General features: G+C 53.6%; 3 protein-coding genes across 7 annotated transcripts in view; 1 reads left to right on the plus strand and 2 right to left on the minus strand.

Moving 5' to 3' along the window:
• CCDC30 (coiled-coil domain containing 30) overlaps positions 1-172 on the minus strand; it is a 47250-nt gene extending 47078 nt beyond the window's left edge. Inside the window, exon 1 of the mRNA XM_074560561.1 lies at positions 91-172. The gene's annotated coding sequence lies outside the window, so the exon portion shown is untranslated. The remainder of the gene's footprint in view (positions 1-90) is intronic.
• Positions 57-3236, minus strand: PPCS (phosphopantothenoylcysteine synthetase). Of its 2 annotated transcripts, XM_074560650.1 has the most exons (3): positions 2735-3236; positions 1716-1819; positions 57-710 (listed from the first exon to the last, which is right to left on the minus strand). In XM_074560650.1, exons 1-3 carry the CDS (start codon positions 3228-3230, stop codon positions 387-389), a joined length of 924 nt encoding a protein of 307 aa, XP_074416751.1. In that variant the 5' UTR covers positions 3231-3236; the 3' UTR covers positions 57-386. The 2 variants fall into 2 exon arrangements, with proteins under 2 accessions (XP_074416751.1, XP_074416752.1); XM_074560651.1 differs by lacking the exons at positions 1716-1819; positions 2735-3236 and adding an exon at positions 1385-1469.
• Positions 3225-16453, plus strand: ZMYND12 (zinc finger MYND-type containing 12). Of its 4 annotated transcripts, none has more exons than XM_074560637.1 (8): positions 3225-3398; positions 4873-5014; positions 9635-9806; positions 10791-10960; positions 12305-12427; positions 13765-13885; positions 14857-15002; positions 16172-16453. In XM_074560637.1, exons 1-8 carry the CDS (start codon positions 3229-3231, stop codon positions 16289-16291), a joined length of 1164 nt encoding a protein of 387 aa, XP_074416738.1. In that variant the 5' UTR covers positions 3225-3228; the 3' UTR covers positions 16292-16453. The 4 variants fall into 4 exon arrangements, with proteins under 4 accessions (XP_074416738.1, XP_074416737.1, XP_074416739.1 ...); XM_074560636.1 differs by having other exon boundaries at positions 14836-15002; positions 16172-16407; XM_074560638.1 differs by having other exon boundaries at positions 14836-15002; positions 15468-16309.
• The last annotated feature ends 1002 nt before the right edge of the window (positions 16454-17455 follow it).

Raw genomic sequence — 17455 nt, forward strand, 5'->3', positions numbered from 1 at the left:
TGCAAAGCACCATTCCTTCCGTACAACAATCCGAAAAGAAACTTTGAAGAGGCAGATTCCAGAAAATCTTTTATATACAGACATATTTACCATTTCTCCACCTCCCGGTTCTCCCAGCCCACGGGACAGAAATAAAGCAATATATCCTTTCCTTCATGAGACACTAGAACAAATACCATCCTCTGGAACATTTTCACTTCAGTGTATTTTTCTTTTTCAAAGCAAGCAACAATAACCATTAACGAGCTGTAAAGCCATGTGTTCTTGGACGGCAGCCTTTCCCACAGTGTCTCACTGAGGATTGTTTTATTTACCTGGGATAGAGAACGGCTCCAGTTCCACTCCCTCTCTAGTACAATTTCACCTGTTTCTTTCAGAGCCGGTCCTCAGGCCTTCTTCTCTATAAATGCGGTGTGTTGGCCCTGAAGATAGCTCACTATCTTTTCCTCTATTTCCATGCCTCGCGCTATTTCCTCGTCAGAAAGAGATAACGGAGTCTGCGAGTCTTTGGTTACAATAATAACAGAGGTTCTCCGGGACTCCAGGATATTGGCCACCACCACCTGGTGACGATATTTCTCCAGCGCCTGCTGTGATTTATCGATTAAGATCAAGGGATCCGTCTCCAGTTTGAAGGAAATAACAAATGCCTCTGGGGCCCATTCTTTGACGAGAGGAGACAGCATTTTTGGCACCATCTTCATTGTGATCTGCATTGGGGAAAGAGAGCAGAGAAAAGTTCCAGTAAAAACATTACGATGCCTTTTAATAAGAGATGGGATGGCTAGGGAAATTCCAGCTTCACTTCATGTTATATTTACACTGGGAAGTTTTCCAAAGCAATATTTGGTCAGATCTCACCAAACAAGGTTAAAATGTCACTGGCATGCACTTTAAAATTAAATTAAATTATCGGTCTGGTATTAACAATAAGTAGGGTGTTCTTAAGCGATGAAACAGGCCCACGGTAACTGCATAAACATTTTGTTATTTAAGAGCTAAAACCCACTCCGGGAATATAAACATAAGCAGAGGAAGATAAAAAAAAAAAAAAAAAAGAATTAACTGCAGAAGTCCGACTTCTCAGCTCTCCAAAACCCAGGCACCTTGTCAAATCTTAATCCTTCTTTCTAGCAACTTTTTAAGGCACAGGAAGCACAGGGGAAAAAAAGTAGGAGTCTGCTCTCCAGCTTCTTAACCTCCAGGTCTGCCACTGGGAACTGGGGAGGGTCTCACTTTTCCTATGCTAAGGATAAAGAGCTAAGTCCAGCAGCTCATTAAAAGCTAATTAAACTAAATAAATTTGGTATTTGTTATATACAGAGCTCTAGATCCACCCGCTCCCACAGCTGAAAGGGATCTGGACACGAGACACGCGCTACACCTTTGGGCTGCTGTCAGGGGGAAGCAGAAAGGCGGCAACACGAGTACTCCAGCAGCGGCTACTCTTCAGCTGTCCGAGATCCACCATCCACTCCTCCCCGTGCTGTAAGCATGTACCACTTTAAAGGGATATTTCCATGGGATTTTGCTTCCATGAAAATTCACCTTCCCATTCCCAGTGAAAAGGCATGATTTTTTGGCCAGTGAGTCGTTGCTTTGCAACCTTTCCCAGGTCTTATTCCCAGCCAGACCCCAGGCAGCCAGGAGCCCGGCAGGACGCTGGGAGAGGAGGAGGGGATGGCGGAGGGGGGCCATGCCCAGGGGTGCCTCACCTGCAGGGGCCCCTCCGAGGACTGGATCTTGTGCTCGGGCATCTCGGAGGCGGGGATGTAGAAATCCGACACGGCGGCTGCCAGGTAAAACATGACACTGGAGCCTGCGAGAAACACAACTGCAGTCACCCACCGCCCCTGGCACGTAGCGAGCAGCCTGGGCCCCTCACCCCAGGGACCTCTGGGATGGACCAGAGCCCATTGGGCTCCCAACCACCCCCCACACCAACTAGGGGAGCGCAGGACCCCTGTCAGAGACCCCCCCATTGCCTAGCAGCACCGTCCCGAGCAGGGCAGTGCTAACCAGACACACTGGAGCCCCCTCATATACACTGTCATCCAGCAGGACCTCCTTGCCCCCTCGCACAAAGCCACACAGGCCCCCAGGGATGATCCAGACCCTCGTGCTGGGGGACTGAAGCCCCCACAGGCCCCCTTGTCCCTTCATGCCAGTCCCGATGGTCACTGGGGCCACCTTGTCCCCTCACGTCTGGGCCCCACAGTGACCAGGACCACCTTGTCCCCCCACACCTGGGCTCTGGGCCGCCTCGTCCCCTCACGACTGGGCCCCACGGTCACTGGGGCCGCCTCGTCCCCTCACCACTGGGCCCCACGGTCACTGGGGCCGCCTCGTCCCCTCACCACTGGGCCCCACGGTCACTGGGGCCGCCTCGTCCCCTCACCACTGGGCCCCACGGTCACTGGGGCCGCCTCGTCCCCTCACCACTGGGCCCCACGGTCACTGGGGCCGCCTCGTCCCCTCACCACTGGGCTCTGGGCCACCTTGTCCCCTCACACTTAGCCCGATGGTCACTAGGGCCACCTTGGCCCCTCACCACTGGGCCCCACAGTCACTGGGGCCACCTGGACTCTGGGCCACCCTGTCCCCTCACGCTAGAGCCCCGGGGTCACTTTGTCCCCTCACGCCTAGTCCAACAGTCACTAGGGCCACACTGTCCCTCACACCTGGCCTGCTGCTGGTGCCACCCCGTCCCCTCACGCCGGTCCCCTCCCCATACCGAAGGGCGCCAGAGCGCGGGCGGCGGCCTTCAGCAGTGCCAGATACTCGGCCAGCCCGGTGAACTCGATGGCCAGCAGAGCCCCGTCCTCGGTCGCCCGGCGGTAGTCGCGGAGGGCGGGCAGGAGGGCGGGGAGAGCGGCGGGGTCGGCGGCCACGCCGGGCGGCGGCCCAGGGGTGAGGCGGAGGGCGTCGAGCAGGGCGGGCCCGGGCGGCGGGAGGACCCTGGCCCAGGGGAAGGCGGAGCGGGCCCGGTGCAGGAAGCAGACGCCGTAGCCGGCGGCCACCAGCCGCTCGGCCGAGGCGGCCCCGCGCCTCCCGCTGCTGAAGTTCTCCAGGAAGCGGACGGCGCGCGCCTCCAGCGGCACCTGCGTCCCGCCCGACGTCACCAGCGCCACGCGCCGCCCGCGCGCCACCTGCCCCGCCGCCCAGGCCCGCACGCGCCCCTCTGCCGCCGCCGCCGCCGCCGCCTCCTCCCCGCCACCCGCCGCCGCCATGCCCGCCCCGCCCACTTCCGCCGGAAGTCGCGCCAACCGGAAGCGTCGCCTTGGCAACGCGGCAGCGGCCGCGGGGCGGGCGGCGCTGGAGGGGTCTCGCCGCTGCGAGCTTTGTGGGGCGGCGGCGGCGCGGGTCCGTTGCGAGGGCTGCCGCCTCACGTACTACTGGTGAGAGCCCCGCCGGCGGCCCGGCACCGGGGCAGGCCCGGGACGCGGCCCGGGAGGCAGCCCGGGAGGCAGGGACACGGTGCAGGGCGCAGGGAGAAGGCCCCGGGCGAGGCCCAGGAGGCAGGAGCGATCCTGGGGTACAGGGACCGGGTAAGAGGCAGGGATTAGCCCCGGGACGGGGCGCAGGGCGCAGGGAAGAGGCCCAGGGTGAGGCCCAGGAGGCAGGAACAGGCCCGGGACAGGGCAAGGGGCAGAGACTAGCCCCACCGCAAGGCTGAGGACACACAGAGGAGGCCCTGGATGAGGCACAGGAGGCAGGAACAGGCCCAGGATAATGCTCAAGGCACAGGGAGAAGGGTTAGGATAAGGCCCAGGAGGCAGGAACAGGAACAAAGGGCAGAGCAAGAGGCAGGGAGAAAGCCCACAACAAGGCTCGGGACACAGGGAGAAGGACCAGGAGGCAGGAACAAGCCCAGGACAGGGCAAGAGGCAGGGACTAGCCCAAGACAAAGCTCAGGACACACAGAGGAGGGCCAGGACGAGGCACAGGAGACAGGAACAGGCCCAAGGCAAGGCTAAAGGCACAAGGAGGAGGCCCAAGAGGCAGGAACAGGCCGAGGACAGGGCAAGAGTCAGGGACTATCCCCACCACAAGGCTTAGGGTGCAGGGAGAAGGCCCACGATGAGGCACAGGAGTCAGGAACAGGCCTAAGACAAGGCTCAAGGCACAGGGAGAAGGGTCAGGAGGAGGCCCAGGAGGCAGGGACAGGCCCAGGGCAAGGGCTGAGAGACAGGGACAAAGCCTGGCATGCATTCTGGGACACAGGGACAGGGCAAAAGGCAGGGACTAGCCCAGGGATGAGGCTTGGGATACAGAGACAAGCCTTAGGAACTGGCTTAGGACACAGGATGGAGCCTGGGAGGCAGGGACAAGGCCTGGGACAAGGCTCAGCAGGCAGGGTAGTGGGAACTGGGGCGGGCACACTCGGCAATCGCTCAGCTGGGGCATTCCTCCTCCCTTCCAACGGTGCCCGCATCAAATAGAGAGTCATGCAATGAAGTTTTTGGATGTTTGTACAAATATCTTCACTTACACGGGGTCTTCAGTGAAGTCACACGTTAACTATGTATTTAATTGGTTTCACAATGACCTGGGGTTTGTTTGGCTTTGGGGTTTTTTTTGTGTACCGCAGAGTTGAAAGCCAGGCGTTTGTTCAGACCTAACTGTTGGGAGTTTTGTGAGTGATTTAAATAAGGTTTTAACGTGCAGAATCACGGTGAGTTGGCAAGACAGCACTGTGTTCCCGTTTGGGAATATTGAGTACACATACTAGGTGCTCTGCGAGCAGACGAAAGGGTGGTGGCTGTTGTGGGTAATTCTTGCAGTGAAAGTCCAGAAGACACAAGAGGCAATAATCTTTCCTTAGATAGTTTCCAAGCAAACAAAAATGTTGTTCTTCCCTTATTTTGTTAGTGATGTAGCTCATCAAAAAGCTGACTGGGTTAGTATCCACGAGCGAATATGCCAGCTGCTGATTCCAATCCGTATGTCCGTCCCTTTTCTCCTTTCTGAAAAAGAAAGAAAACATGGCACGGAGCAGCTGGTGAAGAGGCAGGTATGTACAAGAAAAACGAACACCACTTCAAAGTGCTGCCAGTGAAATTCAATTAGGTCTCTTCTTCCTAGGCTTTGATGTACGTAGTGTTGGGAGGGCACCTGGTTGGTCGGTCGGTCGGTACTTAGTTGCAGAGCTCTAATTTTTTTTTTTTTTTAAACAAAAACTCTATAATAAGGGGAGCGAGAGCATCCTCTTTCCAATTCTACGAGCCTTTTGCCTTTTTCACAGTCCTTACTCGTAGTCCTGAGCTTCCTCAGGCAGCGGTAATCCTGGATCTCCCACCTTGCCAGGTAGTCCACCTCCCTGGTTAATCCGGGATCCAGATGAGTTTTGCTTCTTACAGGCTGTCCTCATCCTTCGCTGATGAGAGGGATTCCCCTTTCTCAAAGCAGGGGGGACAAAGAAATGAAGTCCTCTCCCTTTGTTTACCTGGCCAACTTTAAACGCCCTTTCCCACTAAATACAGTCTTTTATCTCTGTGTTTTGGCCTCGTGGGCGGTGCAGATGTGCAGCTCCTTTCCAGCCCGCGTGGTTTGCAACTCTTTTTTTTGTTTTGTTTTGTTTATGGGATGGCGGGATCTGCTTTTCCACAATGTTGATAAAATAAAATAACCCACCCAAGTACATCTGCTGCTTAAAACGATCTTGCCCATAAAAATAAATTATCCTTCTATCGTTGCATAACTCCTAATCGCAGAATAATAGGTCAACAGAACAGCTGAAAGCGAGCTGGTAACAATCAAATGATGCTACTGAGAAGAACAGCGTTAATCTTCTGGATTTTACATCACATGTTATTTTTAAGGTTGTTTCTGGGCCAGGTGCTTTGGTGACTGGCTCGTTGCTGCGGTCTTTCTTGGGGGCATCCAGAAGGAGAAAGTCTGAAAGGGACGGAATCTGCGCCGACAAAAGTCCTGCTTGGTAAAAGCTTGCGACAGGCTTTAGGCAGCAGATGCCTTTAGCATTCGTAGGACTTGGGCACTGGCAACCCAGTTTGGTTTTGAAAATCCCATCTGCTTGAAAATCACAGGCAAGATTGTTGACCAAAGTCCAAAGAAGGTGTGTTAGAACAGTATGTCCCAGAAGCGTCAGGAAAAAATGCAAGAGCTCCTCTGTTCCAGGTTACGTTTAAGTTCCTCTTTTATAAAGTCTGCTAAGAAAAAAAGTTAAAATCGGTCTTAGTGGGGGGTGGTGGCAGGGTTTTTCTCCATCCTTAACTGCTTAAAGCTTTTCCAAGGAACTTCACCTATATATCGGACACTGATGATATTGAAAGCATCTTTTATTACGTAGCTAAAGTATGCTGTATGCATTACGAAGGACCACGTGGCCGCCAGATGAAGGAAGTACTCACTCATTAGCTTGAAGCTAATCTTTTTTTTTTTATTAGGTTCCAGGGGAAGACAGCAGGAAGACAGGGCTGGTGGAGAAGGGAGAGTCACTCCTTGATTGGAGTGCACGCCCAGGTTAGCACACGGCAACTGCAAACCTGCAGCTTGAGCTGAGCTTTGGAATGACTTCATGGGAAAAGTCATAGAGATCAGGCTCCGATTTTTTTTTTTTTTTTTTTAAGTAGAGTTTTTTTTTTATAGGATCTTTAACAACCCTGTTACATTTGTTCTTTGACCTTTGTCTCCAGACTATTAAAACTAAAATAGATTCTGGGAACCGTATGTGCAGGGACACTTTGTCTTCCTTCTCTCCGAAGTAAGAGTGAAAGTGCGGAAACACCCTGTTACCTGTTTTCTTTCACAGCAAGACTGCAGCTCCTAGCCCACAAATGAAGTCTGCCTTTATGTACAGCAAGGTATAGGGTGGAGAGCGTTGGGCCTAGACTGACCGACAGGCGTTGGAAGAGCGGTACGGAGAGGGTGAGATTATGTACTGCCCCGTCTTGGTGGCTTCGTCGCATTCCTATTCAGAGAGTCAACAAAAATGCTTTAAAAAAGGTCTTTGGAGCTCAAGGAAAAGCTACGTAGCCTCACGATGGTCAGAGAAAAAACCTTCTGCTCAAAGCCTGCCCGTAGGTTTATTATTTTTTGAACGTTTCTGCTGTGCTTCACAAACTCCTGTGCGGTGTTTGTTTAGAAAACACACGGCTCCAGCCTCAGCCAGGACACAGGAAAGCTTGTGCACAACAAAATGCCCTGTGGCTCAGGGGAAGGTGCACGAAGCTGAGAGCCAGGAGGTTATGAGTTACCTCGTCTGTTCGCCAAAGCTTTGTTGATAGAAATCTGCTTTTGTCAACATAGCCGGGGGGGTGCCTGCAGACAGTACCTCCAAACTGACAAAACTCCAAGTTTCTGTTTGTAGAATAGCCTCACCTGCCTGCGTGATGTCAGCTTACCGCAGCCCCTGGGTGCGGGAAAGGATCCATGCCTCAGCCGGCTACAGCAGTCCTCCAGCACCGACGCTAGCCCCGCCGACTGCAGGTTTCAACTCAAACTGACTGGAAGCCTGCCTTCCTCTTTAAATCATCCTTTCTTCAAGCATGCCATCGGTTTTGGCGCCTGTGAGCGAGTAAATGAACGTGGCGCCGAACCCCGAGTGTGTTCCCAACCCCCTGCACCCACCTGGAGCAGAGCTGGGGTCCTCAACCGCCTCAAACCCCAACTGGGGGAAAAACTGCGTGGGGGCATCTTCAGAGAAACCTCTGTAATTGCAACACACATGAAAAGAGCCTGAAGTGTGCAGGTCCGGGGGCGTGGGGCTACCGGCAAGATGAAAAACAGCAGTGGGCCAAAGCTAACGATCCCCTCAAGGCTTGTAACTTCGCAGTCTTAAATATTCAGTGCTGCAGGGCTTCTGTTGTCTCCTGCCCTTTCTTCTCCTCCTGGGAGCTGTGCAAGAGTCTAACCCTTAGCTTGTCCTCCCTGCAGATGGTTTGAGATAGCTTACGTCATGGGAAGCAGCGATGATCCTATTGTCAAGGAGTAGAAAAAGAACGATGCCGATCTCCAGCACCTCCCCAGATGACAATCTGCTTGATACCCGCGCACCAAAGCCAGCACCGGTTGCGACAGAGAAAGAGCGGCATGGACAGAAAAGGCATCCTGATAAATAGCAGCTTTTGCTGCTCCTTGCCCTGAGCATGTGCTGACTTTCTCCTGGGCACCACACGCTCCCCCAACACGGCTTGGTTTCGGTGCTTTTTCACTCTCTATATGCTGGTAGCTCAGGAGCTAGAACGGGGATGACCGCTGTCTTTTCTAGCTCTTGGCTCTCCTTGCTGTGGCAGGGTGCTATTGCTCGGGGGTGTGTTTTTTGGAGCTCTCTTTTCTCCAGAAAGGATGTCCCTTTATTTCAGACGGGATATCCAGGAAACACTCGCAGGCTGTCCTTGAGGTTCCCTGTCCCTGAGCCGTTCCTTCACCTGTGGCACGACTCTCTGCCTCTTTCCAAGTACTTAAAGCTCAGCAAAACGCCAAAACCTGGCCTCCAAAAGCACGGGGATTTGGTTTTTCTGCCCTCTGCTCAGCCACAGCTGGAAAACAAAAGGCAATAAAGAGAGAAAATGGTATTTTCTGCCGGCGCTCACTGCACAGGCCTGCCCGTGCCTCCTAGCAAGAGAACAGCGAGTGCCTTGCTGACTTACCATGGCAGCGCTGCTGGGTGCACCAGCAACAAGATTTCTCTCCAGGCAGCTTTCCCGCTGCACCACTTGTGTGAAAAGCCGACGCAGAAGTGATGGGAGTTGGCAACAATTAGACTGAAAGCAAAGGGAAATAACTAACGAAGCATCCTGGCTCTTTTTCGCTGGCATCCCTCTGCGCGTGGTAAGAGCACAGTTGCCGCGGAGCTCTTGGCAATGCACAGGCATCCAAACAGAGCCACATTTACGGAGCTGGTGAATAGATCAGATGCTGCAAAAGGGTGAAAAGCCCAAATGCGGTGTGGGCTGCGAGAAGCAGCAAAAGGCAGGAAGCAACTATACGTACGGGAAACATTACGGATTCTGACAATGAACAGAAATCCTGCAGAAGCTGCTTGACCTCCAAAGCCGGCTGGGGTGATGGATGTACGGGAGCGTAATGCGGTGCATTAGCGTGTTCTGATTTTGACCGGCTTTCCAGACTCGGCGCCTAAAATACCAGGCCCAGAACTGGCCGGGAGAGGGTGGGAGGAAGCTGCGGCACCATGTGAGGAGCTCTCTCCTCGCTTCCAGACCGCCTCTGCTGCAGCTGGAGGTGTGCCATGCTGGCACCAGCGTGGCAAACCATACGCTCCGCTGCCTGCTATGAGTCACTGTTATTACCGTCAGCAGAACCCCGCCGTAGCCCCTTTTGTCTAATCTTTTCTATGGTCTTGTGATGAGCATTTTCTGTGCTTCACAGCTTTTATTGCTGCAGCCTTATTAGTCCTTTTTCATCGGCGTAAAGGATTCTTCGCCTCATAAGACACCACATGACCTAAGAGGGTGTCCAAAGCTGTTCTTGCTAGAAGTGGGAATGAAAGCCAGGCTCTAATATAACAGCTTTAATTTCCATCCATTAATTACAGGCACAAAAAACATTACAGTCACTGGTTTACAGTTTGCAAACTTGAATGTAAAACAGACCATGCGTATTACTTCTTTTTATCCTTTGCTCACTCTGTCCCATTACTGTTTCCCTGCAGAAATACATCATCGATCTGGCGTACAGCACAGCCCGGGAGTTTGTTTGGGATGGAAAGCACCAAGAAGCCATCCCTGCAGCTTTGCACGCGCTGCGTTTCAGTACCGAAGTGTACGGCTCAAATTCCGTGCAATTGGTGCCTGCTTATCTCCTCTTGGCCGAGGCCTCCACGGGTAAGTATTGTCTAAATAGTAACGTTGGCAAGGGCAAGACCTCCCTTGGGTCAGGTTTCTGGTTTCCTTTTACCACCAGGGAAGGACCAGCTCTGCGTTTCAACATTGTGCCATGTCTCTACCCTGCCCTGCCTCAAGGGCATTTCAGAGAGATTTGAGAAGTGTCACGCACACACGCGCACACACACCCCTTTTCGGTGTGGGTCTGGGGAAAAGAATCACTCATCGGTGATGAGAGATCAATGAGAGCAAATAAAATGTTTTCTCCGTTTCTACCGATTCCCACGAGAGAAGCGGTATGAAAATCTATTCTTTACCTCTGTGGCTTCTTAGGACTCTCGGAAGCTTTACATTCCCCAGGGTGGTTGGTTGTGCTCTTATCTCCGGGAACCAGCAAACATTTCTGAGGCCATTGCATCAGAGGAATGCCTCTGTTCATTCACAAAAGCTCTGCCCGAAGTGGAGCTTTTTCTCCCTGACTGTATGCTTTATAAAAAAATGTCAAATTAGGACTCTGCATGGGGAGGACCGCTCTCCGCGGCTGCAGACGTAAATCTGAGGAATTGCTGTAAATCACTGCCGTTACAGGAGTAAATACAATGCTCTGCTGGCAGAATTGAGCTATCTCGATGATTGTCGTAAATGGTGTGGCGAGAGAAGGGGGGGGGGGGGAAAAATCCCATGAGTAATTCTAGCGTGATAATAAAGGAGTCATTAGCGGCTGCCTGTAGCTTGCCCGTTTTGAACACGTGTTTCAGAGGTATTGAATGCAATACGCAGTTCCTGGCTTCTCCCGTAGCTCTGGCCACTCAGCCTGTCTGTAAATTAGATTTTCAACACCTGCTCGGCTGAGGGGCACTCGAGGGACAAGTGGGGAATCCACAAACGAGGTCTCCGTATCAAACCAGTGCGCAGGGGCAGCGGTATTCTCTAAATTACTAAATAACCCCCCTCTATCCTGCTTATTTCTACGTGTCATTTCAGGTGTTGGCCGTCTGCCGGAGGCATCCAAGTATCTCTCCCAAGCTCAGTGGATTGTCCTCACAACCCCCGGCTGCGGCACTGCTGTTCAGTGCAAACTACACCGTGGTCTGGGGCTTTTCTGTACCGCTGAAGGAAACTTTGAACAGGCTTTATACCACCTGGCAAATGATGTGAGCCAGCTCAAATACAGAAATGCGTTAATTTTTCTTGATCTTTAACGCTTCCAGGTGGATATGGAAAGCCCAGCGGGCAGATTTGTAATGCAGATTTTAGGTACCGAGAGGGTACACGTGACAAACACCTGAACCCTCTGGATCTAAGACACCTGTGTATCCATGTGCCCGCCGAAGTTGTGTTTCACCCCTTGTCCTTATTCCCTTGAAGTGACGCATACCTTGTCTTCACTGCATCTGTTTATAAATATATCTGTCAGCTTTGTGACGGGACTGAGACGGGCAGACATTCCTACCCCAAACCGGCATAGCTGCCTTTTATTCAACAGATCAGTTACTTTATATTTTGGCCGCCGTTTTTCTCGGTACTTTTTTCTGTTAAATAACGGCTGACAGAGAATTGCTCTCTAACGAACACCTTATTTAACTATTTAAATGTCTGCTTCAACAGCGTTTTCCCCCGCTTTGGTCTTTTTAGCCGCGAGAGCGGTTTGTCGGATTTGCAGTGGTTTGTGCCACCTGTGTTCCTGAGGATGCTTGGCCTGTCACTTGATCCTCCAAAGGCAGATGAACTTCGCGACATCCTATTTCTGTCCCGTGTAGACTAAATTTATCCAGTGCCGGGTGATGCATACCCGCTACTGTTGAATTTGATAGTAGCTTTGTGTGGGCATAAATGATGACATACGGTTGAGGAGAATTAGATCCTTTCTATTATAATATATACAACCCTGGCTTTCCTTAGTCTGGAAATCTTTGGGGAGATTCCCCGCTGTGCCGTCGTGGTTTTTTTTTTTTATGTACCCTAAATCTGCCTGAAAGAGCATCAGGTAATAGAGTTTTTTGGCTATTAGCAAGTCGCTGCTCTAATTCAGAGCAGCCCAAGACCTGCCTGAACTTTGGCTGCGTGTCTGAGATCTGCTGAGAGTCACACGCCAGCTCAGAATAGCTGGAATGCGCCGCTGCCTTCCCACCGCCCGGCTCTGGCTGGGGCTGCGGGGGGAGAAGCGGGCGCCGCGGGCAAGGCTGGGGAGCCGAAAAGCAGCGGCAGGGTCGTGCCTTTGGAGACGGGAGAGTTAGGGGTTGCAGGGTGAGAGGAGGAGATGTGGGAGACCTGCTCCAGCGGCGGGGTAACACGCTGCGACCAGGTTCCGCTGCCCCGGCGAGCGGGGACGGTTTGGGAGCGTTGCATAAAACTCAAAATACAGCTTTTTTAGTACCACGTTTTACCATCGTAATCAGGTATAGCTAATGCTATAGTTAGGAAAAAAAAAAACAATTCCCAGGTTTGATAGGAACGTTAAACTTCAGCTTTCTTTTTTTTTTTACTATCGATTTCAGATTTACCTTGCTAGCTCTACATTTGGACTAAAATCTGTTGAGGCCTCTGGAGGGTATTTCCACATGGCTAATGTGTTCTTTCGCCAGAACAAAATGGACATAGCGAACTCACTCTATGCTGAGGTGGGTAAAACCAAAGGTCATCCCCTGTATATGTCCTCTGTATATTTCTCAGGTATTTTCGATGCTCTTTCCAATGTTTTTCCTCTTTCTGACCGCCTTTGGTGTGATGGTGACCGTATCAAGTGCCAGCAATGGGCCCTTGTGGCCGAGAAGGCCAATGGCATCCTGGGGGACATCAAGAAGAGCGTGGGCAGCAGGTGGAGGGAGGTCATCCTCCCCCTCTGCTCTGCCCTGGGGAGGCCACAGCTGGAGCGCTGGGTCCAGTTCTGGGCTCCCCGGTTCCAGAAGGACGGGGAACTGCTGGAGAGGGGACAGCAAAGGGCTACCAAGGTGCTGGGGGGACTGGAACCCCTCTCTGATGAAGAAAGGCTGAGGGATTTGGGTCTCTTCAGTCTGGAAAAAAGACGGCTGAGGGGGGACCTTATCAACGCTGATAAATACTGAAAGGGGGGGTGTCAGGAGGATGGGGCCAGGCTCTTCTCAGTGGTGCCCAGGGACAGGACAAGGGGTAACGGGCACAAACGTGACCATGGGAAGTTCCATCTCAACACGAGGAAGAACTTCTTTGCTGTGAGGGTGGCAGAGCCCTGGCACAGGCTGCCCAGAGAGGTGGGGGAGTCTCCGTCTCTGGAGACATCCCAACCCCGCCTGGAGGCGTTCCTGTGCCACCTGCTGTGGGTGACCCTGCTCTGGCAGGGGGTGGGACGGGGTGATCTCCAGAGGTCCCTTCCAGCCCCGGCCAGTCTGGGATTCTGTGGTTACCTTTTAGCGTAATTATCAGAAACCCTTTTCACGGCGTTTCCATGGCCAGGGAAGAGTTGGCGAGCAGCAACGGGATACAAACGAGCCATGTTAAATTGACTCTGAGAATCCGTGAAAAGTCTCAGTGATCAAAGATCGCCAGAACAGAGTGATCGAGCACGGGCAGTAACAATGACCTTCTCCCTCTAATAACTGAGGGGAAAAAAAAAAAGAGCTTTCATTTGTTCAGCTTGATTTTCTATGGAAACGTTGCTTCGGCAGCGACCTGCCTCCGTTCCCCTGGCGAACTTCAACCAACTTTGCTTTTGGCGAACAGTTTCATTAGATCTGTTCACGTTTGATGCAAATTAATAGTCAGGTGGAGAAATGAGCTTCCAGCTAAGGCTGCCACCGGGCCAAGGGCGGTCAGATCTCGACGTGAAACACCCAGCTCGGCGGCAGCCAGCTCAGCAACCAGCCGGCACCCCGGTTATTGTGGCAGGGCCGGGCACTGCAGGACGCATTGTTTATAGAACAACTCGTTGCTAAATACCGTCTATTCATACAAGTGAAATAATTCATTTGCTTCCTGATAGGTAACCGACATCTGGCGTGCCTTTCTTCTGAAGTCAGTTCAAGCGCAGGAGCGAATTCTCGAGTCGCGGCCGGAAATGTCTCCGTTCGCCGGGGACGAGGAAGTCGGCGAGGACCGTATGAGTAAGCAGCACTCTTGCGCAGAACCGTTCGGAAGACGGGCTTTTAAAGAATCCGTATGTCCCACCGCTCATACCGACAGCGCTGGGGTTTGGCGGGGCGTTTCTGTAGCTCGAATTGAATCGGAATCACGGGGATTCCTGATGTTGACGCTCAGCAGATTGCGCTGGGTGAGACCAACGAGGCCGCTTTAGGAACGAGGGTGTGAAGTGGAAACGCAGCTTTGCCCTTATTCTTTTCATGCCTCTTCTCACAGCGCCCGTGGCGGGGACCGTAACGATACCAGATTTTGCCGTTCAGGTTTCGATTCCACTTCAACATTCTCGCGTGTCGGCAGCTCCTTTGTCTCCATTTAATTCTATGACAGTGATGTTCCGTCTCACTTAGGCAGCTTCGCAGCTCTGTCTGCTGAAGCGGCAGGACACGATGGAATAGCACGTGCTGGGGACCGGGCGTATTCATCGGGAGGGAGGGTGGGGAATCCCTCACGAGGACGTACGGGTGCACAACGCAGCAGGAAGGGCGCCGGCCTGCAGGGCACGACCCTGCGCTCCGCTGAAGGAGCCCGGCCGCTCTCGTCCTCCTCTCCTTTCTCCCGTTGATGCGCGTAAGAATATTGTCAGGGTTGGCTTGTTTCCGTCAGTCCCATGGCCTGGCGTCGTCCCCGTCCAGGAGGAACCGCGCCAGGGCAGGGCCGCACGATACCACCGTGGGTTATGACAGGGGTATGAAAGTCGCTCTTTTCACGCAGCTGTTATGACTCCACATCCTCACTAAAGGCTCATCAACACAATTACTGACTGCGCGAAAAGATATCCGGTAATGGGTGTGTGGAATTTCCCAGCAGGGAGCTGGGATACCGCGGTGATGCTTGTCGTAGAAACGCTTTGATGTCTAGAAGAGATAATCGGACGGTTCTGAATATATTATCTCCCATGCATCCGGCCAACCAGATCGGTTCACTCTCCGTGCAGCTGAAGCCCAGCGAGCGGAAGCGATCCGAGTGCTGAGCGCCGTGTTGGATGTCCGAGAACAGGCACCGAAGCAACGACCCGGGGAAACCGCCGGGGTTCTGCACGCTCTCGCCATGCTTTATTACCTGACCGGGGATTTACCAAAGGTAAGGTCTCGTCTGGTGAGAGGGTCCGGGGGTGTTGCCCGACTCTTCGTTTCGCCGCTCGCCCCGTCCCGTGAAGCCTGCGCTCACCTGGCACCTCTCCTGAGCCCGCAACGGCCTTGCGGCGCTGGGTGACCGAGGACGAAGCTGCCCGGGGAGCTCTGCGCGAAGCCAGCTCGCGCTCTGTGCCCTGCCAAGGCTCATAAAAAGGCCCCCGGGTCTGTGGTGTTCTCTGCCAGGCCATCCAACATCCCGTACTTACCCGCGTTTTCCGCGTTTGTCCCTCACCTGGGATATCCCGGCAGGGAAGCCGCCCGTCGCAGGCTGCGGGACGTTAACGCAGCGAGACGTGGGCCTCGCACCTGCCTCTCCTTGAGCCAGGCTCCCTGGAATTACCACGACGTTCGCGTGGGTTCACTCTGTCGGACCCCGTGACTCAGTTTCGAATTCGCACCCCTGTCTTTTTAGGGCTCAAAAATTTCCGATACGACCGCTAACTTCAGAGCGCCCGATCCTCTGCCTCAATAATCGTTGATTTTGGGGAAGCGCTGAGCGGTGACCAGCTGGAAATGAGGCCTCTCGGTTCGGGCTGAGCGCTCAAAAGCCCGAGTTTCTTCCGCCTGCGCTTCGGAGGGTGAAAACACAGATCGCTAATGGTCTCCTCGTCGTATCAGAGAGCGCCGTAATGATGCCAGTCAGCGTTTGGAAGACACAAAGAAACAAATTCAAATTAGAGAAAAGGCAAAAGCTTTGTAATTATGAGAATGTCTAATCCCTGGAAGAGCTACCAAGGGAAATGAGGGATTTAGTTCGGATAGAGTCAATAAAGCTGGGCCGGTTTTGTTTTGTTTTTTTTTTTCCCCTGAAACAGCTTTGGGAATGCTCGGATGAGCTGCTGCGTTAGAAGGGAGGTGACGCTCTGCGGCGCGGGGGGCTGGGGTTGGTAATCTCTTCTGTCTGCACCGCTGGATCCTACATACGATCTCTCTTGGCAGCTTTACTCTCTCCTGTAAAGCAGCTTGTGCAGGTCACCCCCGGCAGCAGGCGGCCGAGCGGGGCCTGGAGCCGCTGCAGCCGCTGCTCCTCCAAGTGAGCTCCGGCGGGTATTTGAACTACCCCTCCAGAAAAGGCGAATTCCTGACAATTCCTTTGTCTTTTCTCTTCCGTTCCAGGCTCGCGAGGCCGGGCTGCGAGCCTTCCACCTGCTGAAACCGCTGCCCCGACAAGAGTCTCTAGAAACCATCGGTCATTTGTTGGAGCTGATTAACTCCCAGCTTTCCTGCTCGAAATAAAAAACTCTTTCTACCCGCGCCAGGTGTTCAGCTGGGTTATCGCGCCGATGGGCTGCTGGAAACGAAAAGCGTTCCCGAGCCGCGGGTCCTTTCTGCTGCTGCCGTCGTCCCAGCGGTGCCCCTTTCTGTCTCGAGGTGTTTGAAAATTAAACATTTTGGTATGAGTTAGTTTTCACGTGCTGCTCGGCCTTAGGGCGTAACAGCACGAGGGCGGAAAACAAAAGCACAACCAACACGCGGCTCATAAATCATTATCTAATGATTTATGAATAAGCAAACAGCCTCTTACGTCCTCGCATTGTCTGTCCAGCAGCTAAGACACGCAGAGGTGTGTGTTACCGCTTTCCCCGCTTTGCCTTTCAGTTTGACGAGGGAGATACCGGGGCGGGATGCGGGGAAGGTCCTCGCTGCGTACTCAGCGTGGCTGGTTGTCACCTGCTCCCCGGGAGCTGGCCGGGCTCCATCAGGGGTTGCTCCTCTCCGCGGTGCCCCTCCGTCTCCACATCTCTCTTTTTGCAGCGCTTTCGAGGAATCTCGGAGCTCGGGGCACCGAGGGACTTGCTTGTTCCGCTTGTGGAGGAACTTGCAGCCAGGAGGAACCAGGAGAACGGCGTGAGGGACTAGAAGCAGCCTTGAGGGAAAGGATTAAAAGGCCGGCGAGCTCCAGTCAGCGCTTCCAGCCCAAAGGAGACACGGTTTCCTCATGGCTGAGAGCTCGCCAGCACGCGGGCAGCCCGTTAACTCCGACGCCAACCTCCGGAGGAGGAAATCCCTTGTGTCACCCGGAGCTTCTGCCCACGGAGCTCCACCGAGCAGGGTCCCAGCCTGCAGCTCCAGCGGGAGCCGCCCCAGAGGGCGGCACGGAGACCCGCGGGGCAGAGGGTCCCGGTGTCCCTCGCTGTGGAGGCAAAGGGACGTTGGCACAGGGCTAGAGGAGACCCCGGGGGGCGAGACGGGACACGGGCTGGGCCTGAGCTGGGTTCAGACGCGGAAGCATGTGACGGCCTCGCGCAGCTGGGGAAGAGGTGAAGGGAAACTTGCCCTGCTGCTCCGGTCTGAATTCAGCTTAGCTTTAAGCCTACGATTAAGTCTCATTTACTTCAGGAGGATTTATGAGTGCATTTAATTGCCTCGCTGAATTGGGATGGAGTCAAGTACGCTTTC

Source organism: Larus michahellis, chromosome 16, assembly GCF_964199755.1.
Source record: "Larus michahellis chromosome 16, bLarMic1.1, whole genome shotgun sequence".
Taxonomy (NCBI): domain Eukaryota; kingdom Metazoa; phylum Chordata; class Aves; order Charadriiformes; family Laridae; genus Larus; species Larus michahellis.